General features: G+C 39.6%; 1 protein-coding gene across 1 annotated transcript; it reads right to left on the bottom strand.

Annotated features, from left to right (window-relative positions):
* Window positions 1–6395: 6395 nt before the first annotated feature.
* Window positions 6396–16664, bottom strand: LOC108136361 (homeobox protein B-H2). Its single transcript, XM_017257473.2, has 3 exons — window positions 15285–16664; window positions 9571–9823; window positions 6396–7720 (listed from the first exon to the last, which is right to left on the bottom strand). Exons 1-3 carry the CDS (start codon window positions 16321–16323, stop codon window positions 7051–7053), a joined length of 1962 nt encoding a protein of 653 aa, XP_017112962.1. The 5' UTR covers window positions 16324–16664; the 3' UTR covers window positions 6396–7050.
* Window positions 16665–20041: the final 3377 nt, after the last annotated feature.

Raw genomic sequence — 20041 nt, 5'->3', positions numbered from 1 at the left:
AATGCAAATGTCAATATACATTATTAATTGTTATCGGTTACTTGTAATCAAATATAGGAATTGCTCCACAAGGAGCGTCCTTACAATTCATTTGGTAATTCGAAACGCTTACAAAGTTACAGGAGGCACAGTGGGAATTCCTCGCGGCAACTGAAAAGTACATCAAAATAGTAATCAAAAGTAATTTGCAACAGCAACAGCAGCAGCAGCAAAGCCGAAACAGGCGACAGGCGGCCACTTGAGTCCTTTGAGCAGGGGTCCTGGATGGTATATCCAGTATATACCTTATGCCACAGGACGACGGGGTGCTGTGCTCGTCCTTCCACTTCCATTTCCACTTGGTTTACCGCGCACATCAACACCCTCGGCTAATTGATGACAAATTATTATGAGCTGCCGCCTCGCACCCAGAGCCAATTTTGATGAATGGAAATGGAAATGAAAATGGATATGGAAATGGAAATGGTTGTGGATGTCGATGTCGATGTCGATGTTGCTGTGAAAATCGACGGACAAATGGAAATGGAAAACGAAAATGAAAAGTCCGTATGCCAACTGACGCGCCTGACAACTGTCAAATTAGCAAATGAGCAAAGCAAGCTGGCTCACAACAATGGCAAATTAAGGCCAGGAATTACCATTTTGCATACAGGACAAAAGCCAAGGACGAACGCGAACAAAGGCCAAGCGGGGGTTGATCGATGGGTTTTTGAAGTGTCCGAATAATGCAGGGGGATTTAGGGACTTTTACACTGGGTTTTTGTTCGATGTAGGCGCCTCTCTTTACTAGAAACGTTTTTAATTTATGTTGACACCCAAATCATCATAAGTATTTCTGTGTACAAAAAGGCACAGCAAGAGCAATATAATTAATATTTCAATATTAATGTATCCAGGGATTAAAAAGGAAAAAATATATAATAAAATCCAGCGTAATTAAGATTAGAGAGTCAATGTCTGCCAAATATGGCATTTATAATTAAAAAAACAAAATTAAAATAACATTCTATATTTATAAATACAAATAAAACCAATCTCATTGCAAAATTATATAAAATCAATTAAATATTTCTGATGATTTGCGTTCAAGGTTATTTGCAATTCTCTGTATAACACCAACAATTTTGAAAATAATATGACAAAAAATTAATACAAATACAATTTACATAAATATAAAATAAAATGCAGCATTGTTTTGTTCGATTTCAATTCATCTCGTATTTAAAATTCCAAATAAAATCAACAACAAATTATATTAATAATAAAGATATAAATAAATAAAAATAAAGTTAAAATTTAAATAAATGTATATTAAATGGCTTTCTTTGAAGTATTCAAACACTGTGCAATTATATATTTGAAGTCCCTTTATACTTTTGATATATACTTTTAAACTAATTTTTTTAATTGGAGACTTTGTAAAATAGTGTTCGCAATGCTCTGCATTATACAAACAGTATTGAAAATTAAAATTACATTAAGTACTCTGATCCGTTTTCCCCCACCCCGCCGATCGATCAACCCTCGACGGTCCTTTTTGCCTTTGGCCCTTTTGCGTGCCGACTTATTGGGCCTGCTGTTGCCTTTTTTTGTGTGTTTTAGTTTTTGTGTTTCTTCGCGGACCTTGACTTGGCACAATTGTGCCCGTAAATTGGCTCAACTCGAGTCGCAGTCGAAGTCGGGGGCAAAGTCGATTCCGTAATTGGATACCGATGTGGCAACTGTTTGCTTTCCGCGGCCTTTGTTTTCCGCACAGCTTGAGGTCCATTCAGCAGGACCTCTGGCCGGGTAACTGAATGACTGAACGTCTGAATGACTGAATGACTGACAGGCGGCAGGACTTGCTTTTAGTATTTGTGCACCATTTACGATTTACATGGCCGCGGGCGCAGTTTAGTCACACTTCAGTTGCCCCCCAAAAATTCAGAAAATGAAAACTACCGAGAGGAACCCCGGTTGGTGCGAGTTTACTCGAATTTTTATGGCCACGTGCCACACTCTCGACCTGGCCAAACAAAAGCTTGACTTTTGGCGCCTTTCGGGCATATACATACATACACACACACTTAGTTGTGTATATAAATCCTGGGACCACACACACGCTCGGCTAACGGCACTTGGCCCCAAAAAAATAAAGGAAAATATACTGTCTGCAAATAATACTTCCAGACCAGGAAAGTATCGGCTTTCTGCCATATCACATCGCCACGTATGGGATCGCCTTTTTTAGCCATCATCATCGCATCATCATCATCGTCGTCGCTCGGCTGTGAGAACCTTTTGACATTGGCGTGTGCCCCACCAAGGCGGCGAAATAAAGTTTTTGATACCCTATAGAGGGTATGCGGGGCCTTTCATCTCAACTCTAATGGTATATGGTATAACGACGGTAAGATAATTAGCAATCTTTTGGGCAAAGCATAATGGTTATTTAGTTTATTATAGATTTCATTTTTTTATATGTTTATAGTTTATTTTAAAAGATGATAGTCTGTAAATATATTAAATATATATGTTTTCCAGGATATCATCCTAGTTTAGTGGATGTAGGTGCCGTAAATTTCAGGCGCAGACTGATGATTGCCTTTTGCAGTTTGCACAGTTAGAATTGATTGAAAAACCGAAAACAGAAAACCGAAAACCGCAAATGCAATTGCAGAGCGAATTGCAAATCGAACGCATGCAAATTGGGCCGGCGGCATCAGTTGTTGGCTTCGAATTTTCAGTGGCAGGTTCAAAACCAGTAGCCGCCAGTGGTCCATGTCCATGCTCGCGATGGGTTTGAAGGCGATCTGGGCCTGGGCCGTCGTTCATCAGGGGAAAACTACGGAGCTCCAGAGCTCCAGAGGGCAGTGCGGCAAATTGGCAGCGTTTAACTGGCGGCGACGACCGACAAATCGATTTTTCTGATCCCTGGCGCCACGGTGCCCATTTACAGTAATTTAAAGGCATCGGCATCGGATCCGATGAAGAAATAACTCTCGGCATTGACACAACCTTGCATCCCCCCCTCCCTGATTCCACCCCTTTTGACCCCGCTGCGCCCATAAATCTCCATTGACTCCCCGACTTTCCGACTTCCTGACCTCCGGCCATCTAATTCGATAAACACACGCATTTAAGCGCACAAATTTATTGATAACGGAAACTAACAAAATCTCATACTCCCCTTGATTATTCCATGTGGGTACATGGTAAAAAAATGTGATATTTATATATATTTAATATATTTACTAATGCTTACATAAAAAAATAAATACAATTTGTAAATGAAAATTATTTATATTTATTAATATTTTAAATAATTAAGAACCAAGGATATATTTCTATTTTTTAGATTGTTTAATGTTTTAAATAATTATGTACCACCTTTTAGCTAAGTGTACGTAGTACTAACTATATTCCCATCGATTCAGCTCAGCGTTCGCTTTGTGCGCAACAAATCGCCTGTGTAATGAAGCAGCATCGCCTGCTCCATCCTTAATCCCGGCATCCTGGCATCCTCGCATCCTCACATCCTGACATCATCCTGGCATCCTGTGACAAATTAGCCTCACAAAGAAGTCGCTCGAGGATGGGATAAAAAAAGGCGGACGAACTCAAGGCGCACCCTGGCCAGAAAGTTGTCAATTAACTGGGGAAAGACGGGCGATGAAGAGTGGGTGGCTGGGTGTTTGGGTGGTTGGGTGGCTGGGTGACAAGGACGACGGCGAACGCATTGCAATTGCTTCCGGTGTGAAAGCACTTTGTCAGCTCGGATGCACAAAAGACACAAAACTCGCCAAGCTCGCCAAGCTCGCCAAATGCGGCAAATGGAGTCGCACAATGGACTCAATCATGGAAATGAGTGATAAAATCAAAGTGAGCTATTTAAATTCATGATATTATCTGTTCTACACATCACATAGATATCGTATCGAGAACATTAACCCTAAATGGACAAAAATGCGTAACGAATTGCACAACCATTTAAATTTATGTTGTTGTGATTTCTACAAATATATTGTTGCGGGGAAATGGGGCGAAAATTTGAACCCCTTGTAAGCAAATATTTACATACCAAAGAAGCTCGTAAACATTTATTTTAAGCGGAACTTACTGCAAAACTGAATAGTTTGTTTTGTATTTTAAAAATTTTTTCAAATCCCAAAAAGTCGTTAAAAATTCGAAGATAATTGAACAAATTGAATAGATCTTTTAGAATTTAAGCTCATTAATTAAAGTAAAAACTATAAAAAGTTAAAAAAAAACACACAATTTAATTACTTTATGAATATGAAAGTTCCAGGAAATATATTTTTTATTTAGTTATGTATATTAATTTATATAATGCAATAAAAGTTTATAGTTTTTTGTTAATCAATAATAATAAAGAATGTCTCCTGGTATCTTTAATTTAAATAGTTTCTAACTTTTAGCCTATTAATAATCTTAAAATCTCGTCAACAAATTGTCGGCTATCCATAACCGCAAGTGATAGAAACAATATTTCCTGCACACCGAACTCTATTTGTGGGATTAGCTGGGGGAAGCTATGGTATGGATCCACTTTGTTTGCCCAATCAGCCGTGGGATGACAACAAAAATATGCAAATTTCCACCACCACCAGCCATTAGGTTATAGCCTCCCACTGGCCAAAAAGTCCTGGCCGCGTTCTCAGTGAAAAGTTTCGCACGGTCTGACGATTTGACGGGCCACTCATAAATTTATAAGTACTCGCACTCGAACTCGTCGCTCTCTGGGTACTCATAAAAATTTCAAATCGATGCGAAAAAAAATTGTATTCAAACCGCAGCGGCGAATAATCAATTTGTTACAGAGGCGTTATGCAGACGTTTCGATGGCCGTCTCTACGCACAAATCCCGTCCGAAAACCCTTCGACACTTGACTTGGATGACGACGCAGCCACTTCACGCAGAGTCGCAGTCCCAAAGTCGACATTGATGCCAGTTGGGCTGAGAATCGGGATCAGCATTGGAATAAGGATCGAAGGAACGGAACACACATATCCCCTGCAAGGGGTTGTGTGTGTGCCACTCGAAGGCAGCGCAAATTGAATTCGCTTAGCCGCAACCCCATAAATTAAAACATTAACCAAGGCGGCGCTGTGCAGAAATTGAGATTGTCATAAAAGTAGCGAAAATGGCAAGCGGCATGTAAACAGGCAAAACAAACAGCAACGGGGTAGATTCTCTTACCAGCTAGAGATGGTTTCGTGTCCTGGGATGTTAAAGGAAAAGGCTGTTTTTTACTAGTTTTGTATCCAACTGTAGCAGCTCTTTGCACTGCTGAAAAAAAAACAGGTAAGTCCAAGTATTTTCTACCCAGTTTAAATATGTTTCGCTTTGATTTTTATCATCTAATCCGGTTTTTAGTTATAACGTCCTTTTTTATATTTTTAATTGAACTATTTTTAGAACAGATTTTATTATTTGAAAGATTAATTTAAAATTAAACTTAATTATAGTGAATTTAAATTAAACCATTTTAAATGTAATATTTTCCATAATATTTAAAAGATTTCAATATAAAATCATTAAGTTTAATAACATGTGTATTTTTTTTTCAATTACTTTTTTTAACAGCTACACAAATTATTCTTATCTATAAAAATGCTTTTAAAAATCATTAAAATTATAATAATACTGATAGATTTTTGGCTTCAACTTGCTAGTATTGACTGTTTTAACGAGAAAAATAGTTTTAAGAAAATGTCAGCCAGCAATTAACCCCAATGGGCCTCACGCGGCCATCTCTAGAGGGCTGATTTCCATGCAGGGTGGTTCCGATTCCGGCAAGTCAATTAGAAACGTTTCGCCACTCGAACGGCGAACGGCGAGCGGCGTCTTTGCGGAATCGGAAGCGGAATCACGATTGCCACTGGGGTGGGGCTCACTTCTTGGCAGGGCTTCGTCCAGGAGCTTGATGAAATCCGGGAAGAGGATGAGGATGAGGACCAGGACCCTTGGCAAATGTTAACAATTTCTAAGTGAGCAGTTTAGTGGCCGCTTCCCAGGCCAAAATGCAACAGTTCCTCGAGGGCCCCTATCGAGTTGCGTTCGACCCCTTGAGATTTCGACTGCGACTTTTCGGCTCGTGTGTCAGCTCGCATTAGGCTCAGAATCAGAATGAGAATCAGAATCAGGATGGCAAAAAGGTCCTTCAGCCAGCGAGTCCTTCAGTCCGACGCAAAACAAAACCCAACTCTTGATTGCTCTTTTTTCTTCGCTTTTATTATTACTACACACAATAGACGTCTTAAGACTAGGCACAAAAAAAATGGTAAAAAAAATATTGTTTGGAAAAAAAAATGTTGTTGCTTTTGTTTTTGTTGTTGGTCTGCTGCGTATGTACAAAAAATAATTTACAAAAATGTACAAAATTTCCTCTAGGCTAGGTTTAATTAAATATAGAAAAAAAATGGTTGACATATATGTTTATATATATATTTCTTCACAATTACTGGGGGTTATTCTTAAAGACAGATGAACATGGGGGCTTGTCTAATACTGTTACTTCTTTTGTAATTCTATACTTATTTCTTTGTTGACTTTTTACAATTTTGAATTACATTTTTAGGTGAATTATTTTTACCACAAACTTTTTTATTTTATGGAGAACTTTTAAATACAATTTCAGTGGCAGTTCCGAGATGATTTTCCCTTTTCTTAGCAAACATTAAGCTGTGTTAAAATAACAGTCACATTATTAACTTCAAGGAAATTCAGAAAAATCCTGAATTGTTATTTGTAAAATTGCTGGATACTTTTTTAATTTAAGAAGTTTTTAAAGGATTTTATTTTTAGAAAAATATAAACAAAACTAAACGTTTATTTTTAACACAGCTGAATTTTTTTGAAAATCTAAGCCCATTGTCCATGTTTTGATTTCATTGTATACTGTTGTATTTTAAAAACAATTTGAATTACAACTTTTGCCAAAAGATGTCCACCATAATTCATAGGTCTTGAACACCACCCCTATATTATTTCTTTAGACAAATTTGTGAGATCCAGCTGTGAGAAGGAGGCGTTTCTCTCGGGGATCCTCAGACCTCCAGGGCCAGTTCCTCGTCGTCCTCCTCGTCCCGCTCCCGCTCCCGATCCTCCAGCTCACGCTCTCTGTCCCGCTCCCGCTCCCTGTCCCGCTCCCCCTCCTCCTCGTTTAGCCGCTCCCGCGCAGGCGGACTACCCGGATTGAGAGGCGGACTGGGCGTGACCAAGCGCTGGCGACTACTGCTGCTGGTCCGCTCGCAGTCCGCCTCGCTGTTGGCGCTCTGGCTGGTGGCTGGCGAGCGGGACGCCGCCGGCGGCTGCTGCTGTTGTTGCTGTGCAGCGCCAGCGGAAGCTGCCGCCGCCGCCGCAGCGGCATAGTAGCCGCTTAGCATGGGCGCGGCACCGGGGGGCGGGGGAGCGGGCATGCCGGGCATTCCGGCCATCCCGGGCAGCCCCATTCCCGGCGGCATGCTCGTCGGATACATACGGTACGAGGCGGGCAGGGCGGGCTTCTGCAGGGCGGCGGCTGCCGCCGCCTGGCGATAGTAGATATCGATGGCGGAGGGCGGGGCGCCGTGGGGCGATTGGGCGGCAGCGGCGGCCGCATACGGCCAGGCGCTCAAATAGGGCGTTGCACCGCCATACAGCCGCTGGAAGGCCGCGTAGTTTCCCGCCTCGGCCAGCAGTTCCAGACCCACCGCCGTCTGACGCTTCCATTTGGTTCTGCAATAAGAGAATAAAAACCAACCATTTAGTCTATAGCTCTTTTTTAATCGAAATAAATTTATAAACAATTATTTAGTTAAAAAAAAATTTATAAAATTTATAACATTAAAAATAAACTAATACAAAAGATAAATTAAAAAAAATAAAATAAATTAAAATACTACAAAATAGTTATACAGGAAACATTAACTAACTGATGCAGGTTAAAGTTTCGCAACTAAAAGAATAAACTCCTGCCAGACAAATATTTGTTCACTATGTTTTTTTTAGCGCCTTATTCCTAATTCTTTAATCTTTTAGCTCGAGTGTTTTGAGGAAGCGAGCGTTAGAAGCAGAGGAAGTCATCGAGTTCGAGTTTGGGTTTGAGTCCTCATCCTCATCCTCGTCCTCTCAATTAATCATGGCCCAGTAGTGCCGAGTCACTCGAGGCCTCTTCTCATCCCATAATATCCCGCCGCGCGGCCTCAAGGATTCCGCCCCGACTGTTTATATTTCGCACTTAATTGTTTTGTCATTAATCTTGTGCCAGCCCACCAAAAAAATAATAAAATTAAAAGAAATTGGAAATACTCTAAGCCGAAAGCTGAAAACCGAAAACTGAGGCCTAATTGGCAGCGACCCGCCCTTCTTTTTTGGCAAATCCCTTAATTGTTCGAGGCGCCAGGACCTCGACCGAAACTAGAACTAGAACCAGGTCGGGATCGTTTATTTTTTACAATTTTTGCCCATTCATCGTTAGGTTCGAGCAGCAGCTGTGAAGTGTTTTGGCCTAATGGGAAATATCATGAGTTGACTTTGGGCGAGGTTATGACAGCCAAAGGTTTCTGTTTGTTTTTCCAAATATTTATTGCATTTCAGACTGTTCTTTGGCAGGGATACTGAAATTTCAAAATTGAATTGAATTTAATTGAACAGAAAGCAATTCAATAAACCAAAAAAGGTTCCATTTAATCAATACAAATACTAAACAAATATATTGTTTTTTAATGAGCATAATGTATTAACCGCAACTACTAGTAACAATTTTTTTTAAGTCTAAAAAAGTTCTGCGAAAAATATACATAAAATTCAAAACACACAACTGTTCATTTGCTATTTACCAAAATAAATTTGCAAACTTCCGCAAAAGCTGCTTAATGCCAACTGTGCTTTGAAAATGTAAAGATTTAGTTGTTTAAGCCCTGCCACATATATATTTCACACATAAAACTGGGAGAAAAAAGATGTCTAAAAATATAAACTAAAGCCTGCTACCCCATTGGAGAATTCACACTGCCATCAGTCATATCCGGTTGCGTTTTGCGTCGTCAGCCAAGCAAGATGTTGGCCTGCTGCTCCTCAGCGCCTCATCTCCTCAGCCACCACTACTCCCCCGGTACACAATTGTTGTGGTAAGCATTCTGTGCTCGAAATTGTGATAAGTCATTGGGCAATAATTAAAAACGAAAATAAAACGCGATCGAACGTAATAAGGCGGCAATCGAAACGAAAGACTTAGGCAACAAACTTGCACTGAGAAAAATACGCAAAAAGCAGACGACTCATTTATTGAACACAGTATACGCAGATATATTCTTGTTTAACGATTGCCGGGCAAAATGCAGCAAATTAAGCAATCAGCATAAAAAAACACAAGCACCGATAAGGTGATGGATGCAGAATACCAAAACAAAAAAAAAACCTAACAACTGAAGGAAGAAAAGCAGCCATTAAGAGGATTTTTATTGGAAAACTGCGCGAAGAAATGGGCGCAACGCATTAAAGGCGCTGATTACCGGGCACTCAGACCCCCGCCCCGCGATCCCCCTTTTCCACGGCCCCATAAAACCACAAAGCAAGCCGCTCACCTGCGATTCTGATACCAGGTCTTCACCTGGCAGTCGCTCAGCTCCAGCTTGTTGGCCAGCTCCATGCGGTCCTGCACGCTGAGGTACTTCTGCCGCTCGAAGGACTTCTCCAGCGTCTGCAGCTGGTGGTCCGTGAAAGCGGTACGCGCCTTGCGCTGCTTTTTGCTGAGACTCAAGCTCAAGTGCGACGAGGAGTCGCCGTTCGCCGAACTGCCGTTCTTCAAACTATCCTCGCCGTCGTCGTCCTTGCCGCCTGCAAATATGCGAAAAAATAAACGAATTTTAGTGAAAATTCAACTTTCGATTTTAATTTTACTGAAATAATGTTATGGAACTTCCTAACAATTATTTATAGCAATTTATAAGTATATTTCGTATAATTAAGAAGAAATGAAACTCATGGATAACATTCCTTTAGTAGTTTACCCAATTCTAGCCATTTAATTTAATATTTGAATACTTTTAGTATTAAAACTAAAATAAGGCCATTTAAAAAAATTTATGATTCACGATTTTTTTCTTGGCTAATATAAAAAACCAATGCTTGGCCTATTATTACTATACAAAACAATCAAAAATAAAATTTTCATTACATCACCTTATTATTATTTCGCCCTGTGCATTTTTTTTAGATACGACAAGATGCCTATTGTCTGTGCCCCTTTTTGCAGAATGCCCCTGACATATCTCATATATTTGCAATTTTCTGCAACATTTACGCGCTTTTTTTGTTCTTTTACGACCGGCCAACATGCAACAAGATCAACTGCACCAACAGCAGCAACTGTTGCAACTTTGCAAGAGCAGCAGCAGCCGAAGCAACAGCAGCAGCAACATGTGCATGTGGCAACATTGTTGTTGCTGCTGCTGCTGCTGCTGCAGCTACCTTTTGCTAATTTGCAATTAAACAGTTTATGAGCACAAATTACAACAACAACAACAAACAATTATCAGCATTACATTGATGGATGTGCACAGTGAAGATTGCCGCTAGCGATTTCAGCAACAGCAATGCAACCCATAATTTATTGGCTTATAAGTTAGCTTAATGAAGTGAAGTTTAAATCCAAGTGTTAAGTCATTGTTTATGTACTTTACCATATCTTGTGGATTTTTTTGTATCTTACAATATTTGTAAAAAAATATAATAATAATTTGTATATAATATTAAACACAAGGTAAAATGAATTTTTTTTAATTGCTTATGAAAGATACCAAAAGTAAAAATTTCTATAATTACACATAGAATATTTTTATAAATTAAAAATGCATGTTTCACATATAAACTATTTTGTATTATATTATACAAATTTAAGATCTTGTATAAATTTGCTCATAATTAAGTCATATAATATCCGAATTTAAAATGTAGTAGTTTTCGTAAATCTCTTTCAGTGCATTTTGAACTCACTTGAGCTTGAAAATCTTTAAGAAATCTGTTTTACTTTGTTGAATGCTTCACTAATAACTGAGGCACTTTCTGGAGCCGGCCACGCCCCATCTTCCGCCTTCTGGCTTCCTCATTCTCCCGGGCAACTCCCACTCCACCGACCCCCTTGGTCGCCCCTCATTTTAAATGCATTAACAACCGTTCCCCGAAGAAGTTTGACTTTCGAAGCATTTCCGCAATTTCTGTTCCACACTTGCGGAGCTTGTAGCGCCCCCTCTCTTTCCCTCCTTCTCTCTATCCTTCTCCCCCATAGTTTTAGATAGTATCACCCCCCGTGAAACCATCGTCTGCAGTTTTAACATTCGCATTTGTAATTAAGTGCTTGTGGCTAAACTGTATTAAACATGCTTAAGTGTGCAGCGCCTGTAGCCCTCTCTCTTTTTCTTTAGAGCCTGCTGTCTCTTTCATTTTCTTTTTTTAGTCGGTTATTTTTTGTGTTTGCATTTTAATTGCGCAACGGCAGAAACCATGGGAAGAAGCAGCAGCAGCAGCAACAGCAACACATTTGCAATTGGCCTTTTTGCATTTTAATTAAAGAATAAAAGCAACGTTCTTTAGGACCCCACCCATTTCCACCCCTGTAACCCCCCTTCAGCCTATTATTCCCTCTTTTTTGCTAAACGTTTATCAACATTTTGATAATGCTGGCGTTTAGTGCAGTCTAGTAACAACAGCAACAAAAATTGCAAGTGCAACATGAGAAGCGAGTGCGCTTACATAACGGTTGTTGGCTTTTCGTGTTACCTGCATTATAATTTGTAATTATTATTGTTGCTGTTGGGTCTGCGATTTAACATTTCCTTTACGGAAAATGTCTGGAAAATTATGTCAAGAAATAAACAACGAAAATTTAAATGCTCTGCCGGTTATTAAAAAAAAAAAAAGTATAATTTTAAGTATGTTCACATCTTAACACTTAAGCAGAATTTGTATTTAAAGGCTGATAGTAATATTTGTTTAGTAAAATAAATAAACTTGCTAACAAAATCGTTAATGGTAATCGTTAAAAAATTTTGAATATATATTTGGGCGTTTAATATTTTTAAAATTCTGTTAAGTTGCTAAAACTAAAACGTTTTGAATATAGGTAACTTTTTATTTAAAATTTTTATTGTTTTATAATAAGCCAGCAAACAATTTGAAATAAATTCTCATACATTATAGTACCTATATTTTTTACCTTTAAGGCACCTTGGTCAGGGAATTTGCCATATCAATCAAAAGTTAAATAATAAAAAGTAAGAAGCAAAAGCAGAAGCAAACCGCAAAATAGAAACAAAAGACTTGGGCAACGAACTTGGTTCGCTTTAGTGTTTTTCGTGGCGCACGTGAATTTTTTCGTGGATATCCATTAAACATTATGTGGATTAAGTGGATAAGCTTTGTCTGCCCTGCTTTGGGCCAAATATATAAACATATATATATACACGATCTTGGAAGCCAAAGCAAAAGCCTGGCATTCCTCAATTGCCGAAATATGTGAAAGATGATGCCCGAAAATATCAATTTCAATATTGAAACTCATTTTTTTTTGTAGCACTCGGTGGAGGCATTGAAGTGGCAGGAGTTTCCCCCCTTTGATCCTCATCCACTGATTATTTTTCGAGCCCCCCCTTTTTTTCGATCAGTGTACGGTTCGATGGGCAGAGAACAAGCTTTTGGGTCAATTTCAAACGCGGTGCCAGCAAGGATCGCTGCTTGAGACTCGTAAAAAAAACCACGACGGGTACGAAAAAGGGTAAAAAGAAGCAGATAAAGGAGAAGACTAAGAGGGAGTTGGAGGTGGAAAAGAATATGAAGAGGGAGTAAGGCAAGAAAAAGCAACAACTGTCGCTCGCACGCGTCTCAAGTGACACGCGAGTGTTGAATGCATCTTTCCCTCTTTTTCTGCACATATGTGTCCTTCTCTTTCTGTTGACATGTAGCTATCTCATTCTGTTTATACTTTTTACACTATTTGTATTTATTTATATTAATTCAAATTTTCAATTTAAACAAGGTCCATAAAGTTTTAACCGGTTTCTGAAATCAGTTATTTAAAATATATTTATACAAATGATTAAATAGCGTTTTAAACTTATTTTTAAAGTCATAATGATACAAAATTAGTGTTTTTATTGCATTGAGGGCAAGTTTAATAAAACCCTATATAACTTGGAAACTAGGGTATCGAATTATTCGGTGTTTAAGTGGATACCCTTCTTTTATTTGTAGTAAATCCCGCTTTTTGTAGCTTTTCTCAGCGTGGGCCCTCTGAAGGAGAGGGACAGAGAAAGCGAGAATGTCAATGGGTGTTTATTTTTTTCGAGACTGTGTGTGGGTTGCTCGGCTGCCCAGCCAGCAGATAAAATTTAATTTGAATTTCTTTAGTTTTATTTTTATTAATTTGCGTGTGTGTGGCTTGTGGCTCAAATCAAGGCAATTTTGGTTGGAAAAAATTGACAGCGGGAAGTCAAAACAGAAGGGGGTCACTTGGAGGGAGAAATCTCCGCTTTCTGGTTATAGTTTAATTTGTTAATTGATTTTGGCACAAGTCAAAAAAAGAATAAATGTGAAAATTGTCCATGAAATTGGGGAAGCTTTAATTGAAACAAAATTGGTCAGGACTTATAATTTATCATTAAAAAAAGGTTCAACTGAAAAAAAAACAATTTTTACCAATCTAAATATGGAATAAAAATTCAATTTATTGACGTTTTTGTTGCGATTTTATAAAATCATAAATACGTGTTATTTTAATGATTTCTAACTGTTGTGCCCCATTTTAAATTTTGGAAAATAAACAACTCTTTGTACTGGTTTCCAATCTCTTCAAACTAAATATATATATATATTTGTATTCTCGGCCTTTCTAAATTACATTGCAGCAAATCAATTGAAAACGCACGATTACGGCTATTTAATAGTAATTTGTCATAATTTGCATAACGTTTAAAAGCACTTAACGAGAGGAGAAAAAAGCTAACTTAAAGCTAGCAACAAAATCAATTAAATGGTTGCATGCAAAACGAGGGAGGCGGCTGTGCGGGGCGTGGCTGTCAAGGGTATTCCGATGACAGTTTCGACTGGGGAAATAAGCTAAAAATAAGCAAACACTTGGCTAATCTGGCCAACAAACCGAGGGGATTGGGAAGAGCGACAGAGACAGCGAGATAGAGGGAGAGGGAGAGGGAGGAAGAGAAGGAGAGAGAGAGGCCCAGAGACACCTGCCTCAAAACTCAGACTCACCTGTGTTTTTCGAGTCTTCGCCTATCAACCAAGCATTTTCCCCGTTCGAGCCTCACAATTTATGGTGGTTGTTGTTGCGGTCGTTGTTGTTGCTGTTATTGTTGTTGCTTTTGCTGTTGTGGCTGTTGTTGGCCGTTATCTATTAGCCAACAGCCACAACAAAAACGACAACAAAACCAACCACGCTTAGCACTCAATATATGATATATCTCGGTCGCGGGATAAATCGTAAATTTAAAGTGGTGCGAAGTCAGGGGTCAGGTGGAAAGGTGTAAATTGGTATTTGGGATAGCCTTAAATGTATTACCGTCAATTTTCCCTGTGGTTCCCAAAATCAATAGCAAGGTAATACTTTGCTTTTGTATTGATACAATATTAAAATTTATTTTTATATATAATAATGTTATATATAAAAATGTATAAAAAGTTTTGAAAATGTAATGTAAAATATAATGGAATAATATAGTTTATAATTTAATGTTTCGATTCGATTGCCTATAATTTCTAAAAACTTTAAAAACTATTTAAATCACCCTGTTTGTTTAACACGGCAGTCGTTTTAAATATCTGGGAAGAATGAATGCAAGGCATACATTTAATTGACTCAAAGGGCATGTTAGTGATTTAAATAATTTTATAATATTTTTTTTATGCATGAATTGTATTGTTATTTATTTTTATATATTATAAAAGCCTATATTTGTCCCAAATCCTTTATTTGTAACCTTAAAATGGTTATCATCTTTGAATTGATTTAACCTTATAATTAATCTATATATCAACTAGTTTTTAATTTTTTCTTTAACTGCCCTTCTAGCCTATTACACCATATTTAATTATAACTTTACCTAAACAACACCAAGAAACAACATATATATAATATGCCATATTTAAATATTCCGCACATATATGCCATATTTATACATTTGTGTATTTAGAATTTACTAGTTCTGGTACTATTCTAAGTTTGAAGCTCTTTCCTTTAGACAATAAAATATCATTCCAAATACATATTCTTTGTGCAAATCCAACTTACCACAATCATCGCTGTCGCTGTCGTCGATGGTGCTGGCCTGATCGCCGCTGATGCTGCTGCCGGCACCGCCGAGCAACATGTTGCCGTTGCCACTGCCATTGTTGTTGTTGTTGTTGTTGTTGCTGCTGTTGCCGCTGTTTAAGTTGCTGTTGGCACTACCACTGTTGTTGTTATTGTTGTTAGCACTACTGCTGTTGTTGTTGTTGTTGCTGCCGCTGACATTTCCCAATTGCTGCAACATAAGCGGCGATCGGGATCGCTCATCGTGTATGGGATGATGCAGATGTGAATGATGCTGCTGGTGGTGATTCAGGTGGCTCAGGTGGCTCAAATGTTGCCCAGGATCACCTGGTAACCCGTGACCATGTCGATGCAGTGCCTCCAATCGCTCCCTCTCAATTTGCAGGTGATGCGGATGTGGATGTTGCTGCTGCTGCTGTTGCTGCTGCTGTTGCTGCTGCTGTTGCAGCACAGCATAGTGGGCAGGCGGAAAGTGGGCTAGCAAATGGGGCGGCATCTGGTGATGGGGATAGGAATTGTTTCCAGGTGGCGAATGCCGTTCCCTATAATGTTCCCGCTCCCGCTCCCTTTCACGCTCGAAACGCAACAATTGCTGCTGCTGCACAATGTATTGCTGCAGGGCAGCGTGCTGATGTTGCTGCTGCTGTTGGTGTTGCTGCTGCTGTTGCTGATTATGATGATGATGTTGCTGATGCTGCTGTTGCTGGGCGACCAGTGATTGTTCCCGCTCCGAGTCCGGCGTACTGCCACGCCCCGAAGAGGCGGCTGCCAGAGCCGCTGCTGCAGCTGCTGCTGCCGCCGATGCGGCCGCTGCTCCGGCCAGAATGTCGGTGATCATGAAGCGGGATCGCGTGGCCGTCGTGGCCGTTGCCGTTGTGCCGGTGTTGCTGCCGACGGCCGGGGAGGCTGGACGCGGCAGTCCGCCGCCGACGGCAGCGGGATGGTGAGCGGTGGCACTCGGTGCACTGCCAACGGGAGCTGCCGTTGTTGCGGACATTTCCGGTGGCATTGTGGTCATGTGTGGTTTAGCCGACGACTCTGCTGCGCTGCACCTGCACCTGCACTTTGCACCCAAAAAAATAAAACACACTTTTAGCACTTCTCTGTTGATTTTAAAAGCAAATGTTGCTGCTGTCACTGGTGTTGTTCTAGCCTATGGCTTTGTTTTTGTTTGTTTTTCAAGTTTATTAATTCCTAATACTCGTTTTCTTAGCCGGCTCTAGGTTGCCTTTGTTTTTCGTTTCAGTTCTCTAAGCTCAACTTGAGTTTTAACGCAAATGTTGCTGCTGTTGTGCGCGCACTTTAGTGTGTTTGAAAGCGGAGCAACAACCGCTCGCCTTTGGCTTTCGACCGAAACTGAAACTTGCTGCCAGCAGCAACAGCAACCGCTAGCAGCAACAGCAGCAGCAACAACAGCAACAGCAACAGCAGCACCATCGGCAACAACAACCAGGCAGCAAAAACCAGTTGAGCCTCTGCTCTTCATCAGCTGCCACCTGTCGTCGTCTCTTTCTCGCCCACTGTCTTGGCCAACTTGCGGTGTGGTGAGTTTGGCTCTCTTTCGACCCGCAGGGCCCTCTCGCTCGCACTCCCTGCTGGCCGCACTTATTGCCCGCATTTATTGGTCGTAATTGGCAGCAATTGACATTCATTAGGCTTCAATCAGCGGCCCTCGAGTGTGCGAAGTGTGGTGACTTTTTCGTCGGCAATGGCCGCACTCCTAACGGTTATTTTTATGGCACGTGGTGGACTTGGCTACTTCAAGTAATACCCATTTAAAGGTTGTCACAACTAACTAAACTAAACTCTATACGCAATAACAATGGCTTTATAAAATTACTAAATGTGGCTTAACTTTTTTTATATTTCTATAACTTTGTTTAATATTACAAATCCCAAAAGAAATCTCAAAACAAACTTGAATTCCAGAAATTGTTTTTAAATTTTTGAAAATATCTGTATCTTTCAAATTATATAATTTCTCAAATCATAATAAATTCATGACTTTCAAGTAAATGCATTAATAGCAAAGCCAAACCTTTTTTTGTATTTATAAGGGTTAAATTACGGCTTAGGGGTGATTTTGAATGATTTTAGGTCATTTACAAAAATGTTTGAAATAGGAATGGGGGTTAAACAGGAGTTTAACGGTGTGAAGGCCTTAGAAAAAAATAAATGGTCATATTAAAAACAATTTTGAAATTTTAAAAAAATTGTTCAATATGTTTTTAGTACATTGTTTAACAGATATACTAATATTAGATTTAAAGCCTTATTGAAAGGCTCCTTTCACAGGAGATGTATGAATTTTTTAAATAATTATAGAAAGATCACCACAAAACCATAACTACAGCAAACCATTTGTGAAATAACGACTGAATACCAATTTTCAGAATGATATCCCCAGTGAGAGCCCAGTTCGGGTAGGATAGTTTCAGCAATAAGCTAACAATGACTTGCTATAAACTTTTTATGGCAGCCGGAAACTCAACACGATTATGGCAGCAACGCAGCTGCTGCCTTTGCTGTTGTATCTGTTGGATCTGATGGACAGATAGCCGGATGGCAAGATGGATGGATGGGATGCTATCAACCCTGTTTTCTGGTCAGGCCACGCCCCCTTAAACTGGTTCCGTGAGCGAGAGGCACTCTGCACGGCATCTATCTGTCTCGCTTTGGCCCAAGGCGCGCCAGCATTTGGATCGCCTCAGGCCCTCTCGCTCGCCGAACTTTGTTGTTGGTGTCTTTTGTTATTTTTGCGCTTGTTAACACTTTTTGTTTGGCATTTAAACAGTAAATTGGCAGCAGTTAAATGCTGTACGCTTGCCTCTCTATCGCACGCGGCAGTGCGTTCTCTTTCTGCCACTTTGGATTTACTTCTTGGACTTGTATCGATGTCAATTTGCTGCCTAATGTGCAAGTGAATGGGTCTCAGGGGTTGGGAAAGGGGTTCTCAATTTTAGATGGGAAGGGGGACACTCTACCTAGTGGGCAGGATCTCCGCGAGGAGGCCGTCCCTGGCGCCTGGAGGCGGATGCTCCAGCTGGTTAGCTTTTCAAAATGGCTTCACGGCAGCAATTGTCGGGAATTATTTGCCATTGGTATTTCCCCCGGTTCCTGTCGCCAAACGCTTCCAGGAATATTCACTTAACCATAGATATATGCCAAGCATTTACGACCTGACAAACGATCGGTTTGAAGCAGGAAAACGGAGACGTGATCGAAATCACTGGATCCGACCCTCTGCAATTTGTTTTTCCTACGCCTTAAACCATATTCAAGTCTTTGGACCACCAGAACAAAACCATCTAAACTTAACAGAGGGCCCAAGAAAAAATATAAGAAAATATGATTGTTGTTTTTCTAGAGGTCTACCATTGTTAATTATAAATTTAAAATCAACAAACTGAGGTTGTCAACCTCAAATTTGTAGTACAATTAAAATTGAATATTTATCATATTAAATATATTTCATAACAGTATTTTTCTTGCAACATATTCTTTTTTTTAGTTTTTCCAATGTTTTTTTTTATAATTATTTATATATTATATACAATAAATGTAATCAAAACTGTACAGGATACTTTTGGGCTTTTTATTCGTATTTAAATTATTTTTCAAAATTTATGTGATTGCTAAATGATTGTAAAATAAAATGCATACATTCGCATAAATTAAATGTGTCCTTGAACAATGTAAATGTATAATAATATAATTAGTCATTTACTGCACGTGTTTTAATTTTAATTGGAATTCCCATAAGCCTATCATCTTCAAGTAATTTCCCCATCTGTCACAGCTCTCTCCATGTCTCAATGTCAAAATACCACCACCACCCCGTTAATGAGATTCCCGTAAAAATGTGACAATAATTTATCTTTCGGCATTCCCTTTGCCTGCTAATGAGCCAACTTGACTTTCGACACTTTCCCGCGCACACAGCCATCCAAAATCACACGGATATTCGATGTATTTTCATTTTCCATCTGGGTCCGCCATTTTGTCGGGGTCTAACTAACGGCACTTGCCGCTCGTTCAGCGAGTACAAAGCGAAATATAATAGACAGCAGTGAAATAAGTTAATTAAAGATGAGCGCGGTGAACATTTTCCAGCTGCAGCTTCGACACAGAAATACTCTACTCTAAAAGAGATTATTTAACTATTTAAAGCCTTTATCAACAAATCTTCTTTAAAGAGTTTATATAAGTATATAGATTTTGCTTAATAAGGTCCAAGTTCCAAATTTAAAAGCGTATTACCATTAAAAGACCAGTTAGCATTAGAGCTCCCCAGAATTGATATCATAATAAAGCTTTACACATTTTCAAAACGATTTAACCCAGTTCTTAAAGAAAAATTGAACTTATATCTTAACAGATATTGCCAGAACCATAATTTTAACCCGTCTTTAGAGTTACTAAGCACCAGTACCAACTTTCAGAACGATATAGCCGACAAAAGCCCAGTTCGGATAGGATAGTCGAAGCCCACAAGACTGGCATTAAGCCCGTTGTGGTGCATGGAGTGTGGTTCACCTTTCGCGTGGTTTAAAAAGACATTAAAAATGACAAATACGCAGTTGGCGGTGCGAGAAGGTCTCGTTCCCAAGCAAATGACTGGGGACGCTCATTAAGAGTGGCTGCAAACTGACCAGCTGACCATTAACGTGACCCCCGACCCTGACTCCGACTCCCTTTTTTCCCCTTTTCCCCTGCCCGATCGTAAATTTCCGAGT

This window comes from Drosophila elegans, unplaced genomic scaffold, assembly GCF_018152505.1.
Source record: "Drosophila elegans isolate 14027-0461.03 unplaced genomic scaffold, ASM1815250v1 contig_149, whole genome shotgun sequence".
In the NCBI taxonomy this organism is placed as follows: Eukaryota; Metazoa; Arthropoda; class Insecta; order Diptera; family Drosophilidae; genus Drosophila; species Drosophila elegans.
This window is presented reverse-complemented; position numbering and strand designations above follow the sequence as displayed.